This window comes from Monopterus albus, unplaced genomic scaffold (assembly GCF_001952655.1).
Source record: "Monopterus albus unplaced genomic scaffold, M_albus_1.0 scaffold486.1, whole genome shotgun sequence".
NCBI classification, from domain to species: Eukaryota; Metazoa; Chordata; class Actinopteri; order Synbranchiformes; family Synbranchidae; genus Monopterus; species Monopterus albus.
The window spans coordinates 131,414-137,102 of record NW_018128366.1 but is presented as its reverse complement, the minus strand read 5'-3'; the positions used below and the strand labels follow the sequence as shown (position 1 = coordinate 137,102).

The window sequence follows — 5,689 nt, the reverse complement described above, 5'->3', positions numbered from 1 at the left end:
CAGCAGGAAGCCAAGGCTGAGGATGCTGCAAGAGCTCCAGGTGCCACTGCTGCTTCAGCTGGCAGGGGTTCCGGTAGAAATAAGGTGATCACAAGCATCCCAGCAGTAGTATCCAGAGGTGGAGACTCAGACTTGAAACCTGGATGCTTGTTGGTGCTGGTATCCTCATTGGAGGTCCAAGACATAAACTGCCGGCTCCTTCATCGCTTTGAACGCAATGAAATTGACGAAATCAGGGTGCACAGTCCTTATGAGATTACCATTCGACAGCGGTTTATAGGGAAGCCTGATATATGCTACAGGTTCCTGTCTGCCAAGATGTCAGAGGCAATGTCAGTGCTAGAGATGCAGTACAAAAAGAAGGTGGAGTTCACAAGTGAATACACTGCTTTTAAGGCAACTCCGGTTTCATCTCCTTGTGACACAGAAGGGACAAACTGGAATGAAGGTAAGGAAAAGAGTGAACTGTTTTTTCACAGTAGTTTCCATGCCTATAATAAATGTGACCACAAAGTGGCAGTAAAGTTCTAGTCTTCATGCTTTCACCTCTGTATATTTTTGTGTGCAGCCACGTGTAAAAACATTTCACCTGCATGACTTTTGCACATGTTATTGGTGTCTGTCCTTGACAGAAATGTATTTTGATGAGTCACTTCACCCTGATTGCCTCAGTTGCTGTGCTTTGAGTTTACTGTCTGGTTTCTTCATAAACATCATATGCACTCTGCACTTTTTCACCATCTCCACCCACGGAGTCAGGTTTACCACAGAGGTGCCAAGAGCCAGAGCTCCCGCTGGAGGTCCCAGCAGGAGAGCTGTCCCAGTTGCAGGTGCATGTTCTCCAGCCATCTGTCAGTCAGGCTGAGGCCCAGGAACTCAAACAGGTGAGGCCTATTTGGACAAGTTGGACTCCCATTGCCTATGTAAATGTATGGCTTCCACTACTGTTGCATTAAGATCTTTCATATTTGTATATTCAAGGCAGGTAATACAAATGTCATGTTTGTGTGCACAGGAAGCATTGCCTTGGCAGCTACTAAAGTTACATATATTGTATTTGTTTTGTTCCATACCACAGTTCATCTTAATGATTTTTAGTTTTCATCCCATATGTTTAAAATGATATTTAGTGAGGCCACAAACCAAAGTCCATCCGGTTTTAAGAGAGGAAAAGAAACATGGTCAGTCATTTGGTTAGACTGTAGAGTGTCTTTCCATAAAAAAACCTCACAGCACTGAGAGCTGTTATGTGGTGGCAAGACTTACACTGTGACGTAAATTCAGACCCATGATTCAAACAAGTTTTTGTGTGGATGTGATACTTTATTACAGGTTGCTAACTAAGACATTTCATGTAAAGCCTCCAGCAGGCTGCTTTTGATTTTATTTTCACGAGCATGTGACCTATGATATTTAAACAAAGGAAAGAATGATTGTAGTCTCATTTGCTAAAGTTATACTGCATGTTGCCAAGATTATATGATGGCTTACCTGATATAGGTGTAGTATTTGTCAAAGAGTGCAGCCAAAAAAATAACGATAACTGATATACATTGTGTATATGAAATACAATATGCCTTATACTGGGTTCTGGCCCATTTTTGTGGCAGTGTATTTATTTGTGGTTTAGTTACATAAAATAATTGTACATTGTTAACACTATATACAGTGTGTACAGTGGTTTATAGTGTTTTTGTCTGTGTAATCATTTTTAAAACGGATCTATCACAGCAGTTGCAGCACTGGGCCAGTCATACAGCTTGGCTTGTCTATTGTGTTCATAAATGGCTTATTGTCTATAGCTGATACTGGTCCAGACTTCAAAGGCTGCCACTTTTTAGTTAATGCTACGCTTCTGCACACACCCTACTCTTAATGTCAAGATTAGAATCTACAGTTGGCCAACTTGTATAGCTCGGTTTAATGTCCTGTCCTAAGTGCTTTAGCAAATATTCCTTTTTGTCAAAGCATTTTTCCATAGATATTATTGTTTGAGACTGGAAATTCCTACTTGCTAACACTTGTTTACTCATACAAGTGATAAAACTTTTTATTTTATTTTATTTTGTGTATGGTACTGTACATCTAGTCCTGAAAATACCCCACTAATGCTTAAGACACTAGGAATTTTAGTTTATATATATTTCTATTAGTTGTAGCCTAAATGTTTAATTTGAGGGTTTCTACATGACTTAAGCCCTCTAGCCATTGTATAAGCAGCAGCTAAAAATATTCATTTTCTGTGTTTTCTATAACCCACCAAAACGCTTGTGAGTGTTAAAAGCGAGGTGTGATTCAGGCCCAAGTAAGCAAGTATAGCTGTCTCTCTTTCTGTATTGACATACTTTCAGTTTTTCAAACTGTTGTATAGAGCTGTTTCTGTGCTCTTTGGCAGTGTCTGCATGTAGTGAAACTGACAAAATGGTCGGGAATGTGTGTGTGTGTGTGTGTGTGTGAGAGAGAGAGAGAGAGCGAGAGAAAGAGAGCTTATGTAGCATAACATATTAGTTTAGAATCCATGGTGGTGTGGTTTGGAGTGAGTGTTTATTAGGTTTTGCTTGGCGCATCACAGTATATTTAAGTTGTTCCATCAACCATAGCATACACAGTGTTTGGACCGTGCAGATTTACTCGCAGCATTTTTTAAACTGACTGAAAACAGAAAACAAACAATACTGTATGATATCACTTATCCCAGGAGACAAGCCAAGCCCTCTCGTACTTTTCCTGTATTGCATTACATGAAATATTATCCTACAGTACCTGCCACAGGAGTAGATACTATTGCATCATGGTCGTTGCTGAATTGTAGTCTTCTGATTTGCAGATATTAAGCTGCAGGTTTTGTCTTTTTAGCCAAAGTGGGAAAAAAATCAGAATTAAATGAAAATTTCACCCTCATCTACAAATGTTTCTCTATTTCACTAACACACACACTTGCTTTCTAACTCACTGACCCCATCTCTACACCTCTCTGCATGTGGTCCACATGTTCCACCCTGCAATTGCTCAATTGTCTGTAAGTTTTAACAGTCAGTCTTATTTTATTTGTGTCTTGCTCCTTAGTTGTCCATGATCACTGGGGGCTGGTGTGTAATTACTAAAACAAATGATCATGTGTGTTTGTGCAGAAGTGTACATATTTGGTTGTGTGAATGTTTTCTGCAGATGCTCATGCAGCTGAAGAACCTTGCCCTGGAGGCAGAGACAGAGCTGGAACGTCAGGATGAAGTTCTGGACGTCCTGACCAGCTCCACAGACCGAGCCACCATGCACATAGAGAAACACACCTGCCGTATGAAGAGACTACTGTAGCTCAGGCAGTTCAGCGGAAGAATGCAGTCACTATGTCCCTCCTGAAAAATGCACTGTAAGCTTCCTCACTGTCCTCATGGGACTGGTGCAGTTTGAGAATTCCAAAGTATAGCATTAAGGACTTGCATGTACTCCAAAATAGTTCAGTGGATTTTTGTTGCATTCCATGATATAGTTACATTGGTACAAGCATTTGTGTCAGTGGTTTCTAGAAAGTGCAGCAGTATCTGTTTAACACTAAAGATAATCCCTGAGATTGAAGTCATATTTGATTATGACTTTTAATAGGAATATGTAACATATTTCTCTTAAGTGGCTCATCTTTCTACATGACATAAGCTAACGCTTTTGTGCAAATCTAAATATGTCATTTTTCACTTTATTAATTTACTTGAAACTATTCAAACGTGTGACTGAGATAAATCAACCATCATTATGAAGAGTAGTGGGAATGTCCATCCTGCAGCACTTTCAGAATGCTGTTAGCATTGATAGCATTCATTTAGGCTTAGATGCTATTGGCTGCACAGTTTTCATTTTGAAAACACATACACCTTTTTTTTTTTTTTTTTTTTTTTTTACTTAGCTGGACTATGGAAGCAAATATACTGAACCTCTGCTTGGTACAAATTCAGTGGAGAGGAAAGTGTGCACTACAAATTGATCAGAAGGTATTGGTATACAATCGTAATAGGCACCTGACTGACAGAGAGGAAAAGGGACTCACCCAGCACTAGGTTTACACCCCTGGTAGTGGTGCTTTCGGCCCTGCTCAGCCTATTGAACAGCCTTGTCAGTGCATTAGTCACTTCTACTGGTGGCAGCACCTGAATGGGGTCAGGGGCAAAAGCATGATTCCTCAGTGCATATCTTGCCCACCCAGTGAAGCTGGAGGGTGAAAAAATGACTGAATGTGTCTCAGAGGAGACGCACAGCAGCAGTGGGAGGCAGTAAGGACGGTGACTCCAGTGAAGGGCGAAATGGATTTCCAGAAGTGAAAAAGAAAATAACTAGCCTATTTAGTCTCTCTGCACAAGTTTTAAACAAGCATGCATGTTGTCTCTGTAGTTATATAAAAAAACAGATGTAAGAGTAAAAGATACATCTGATTTGAGTTTTATTATTATTATTCATTAGCGACAGACTGACAGATCAAATTTGCCAGTGTCATCACGGTTATGTCCACGTTTCTGATGATGTTCTACCATCCCTCCTTTTGACTATTTTTCTCCTTCTTAGGCCCTGAGTGCCACTTATCATCTCTGGACACAGGATCCCTGTTGCATGTCTCAATATTGCTGCTTTGTATTGCACCAAGTGGAAATGACTCATAATTATTAATATACAGTGTAGCTGTTTTAAAATATTCTAAATGAAATACTCCATGTTAAGGTCCCTATCTACTGTATAGGTCTTGCTTAAGATTGATACTATCCTGAATATGTATTATCTGTAATGAACTGACAATTACTGTAATTCTGTAATTTTGCTGTGGTCTGTTATCACTGTGCACTTGTAATTAGCGGTTAGCTTAACTTGAAATATCCTTGCTATGTTTAAAAAATTGGTCTTAGTGCTGTAAAGAGGCTTTCTTTTGCAGATTATGTCAAACATCCCAACATTAGACACATCCAAACAATTACCTCTAACTATAAGGGAAGAGTATACCTGCATCTTTCTTATAGCAAACAAATAAATGAATGAAGCAACACAACAGGCATTGTAAGTCTTAGAGTGAATTAATTTCTTTTCAGTTAAGTCATCACCATTGAAAGTCTGTAATAGCATAAAATTTGCAATAAGATGAAGTCCTGAATTGTCAGAGTTAAGATCGGTTTTATTGGTATAAAGCTGTAATCATTATTTTTTTGGAACAGTTAATAAAATTACTGATTAATATGTGAAAAGGTGTCTTCCAATCCACAGACAGTTGTCACCTGACTCTGTACTTCCCCTTAGCTCCATGGAGAGTTTTAGTACATTAGCTCATTCTTTTACCTGACTCTCCACATTCTCCGCTGCATTTCTAGCTGCAACTGTTTTTAGAAAACACGCTGTGATGAAGGTTTTAAACAACCAATTAACTTGACTCATTAGAACATTTCAGTAGAGTATCCTGGCATAAAATGGCCAGTAAAACCAAATAAATAACATAATTGAATAACTGGAAAGTAAATTAGGTTTAGCTGTTTGGAATAATCCAGAGCCAATTAAATGAGACCTCTGAATTTCAAACAGGCTTTAAAAAGTCAACAGACAACAACTCACAGTCAGCTCCCTTGAGTCAACTTGCAACAGAGACAATCAAAACATAAAAATTAGAAATGAATAATAATGACAGTTTCTGCTGTGTTTGTGCTGTTGTGTGGAAGTG

At 39.0% G+C, this 5,689-nt stretch overlaps 1 protein-coding gene across 4 annotated transcripts in view; it reads left to right on the top strand.

The window, feature by feature from the left end:
• The window catches only part of snap47 (synaptosome associated protein 47), a 6,433-nt gene extending 1,253 nt beyond the window's left edge, over positions 1–5,180 (top strand). For 2 of the 4 annotated variants that reach the window (XM_020587892.1, XM_020587894.1), the window contains exons 4-6: positions 1–448; positions 754–884; positions 3,169–5,180. In XM_020587892.1, the coding sequence (XP_020443548.1) occupies positions 1–448; positions 754–884; positions 3,169–3,315 (726 nt within the window). In that variant the 3' untranslated portion in view covers positions 3,316–5,180. The remainder of the gene's footprint in view (positions 449–753; positions 885–3,168) is intronic. The other 2 variants (XR_002273800.1, XM_020587893.1) reach the window with 2 other exon arrangements.
• Positions 5,181–5,689: the final 509 nt, after the last annotated feature.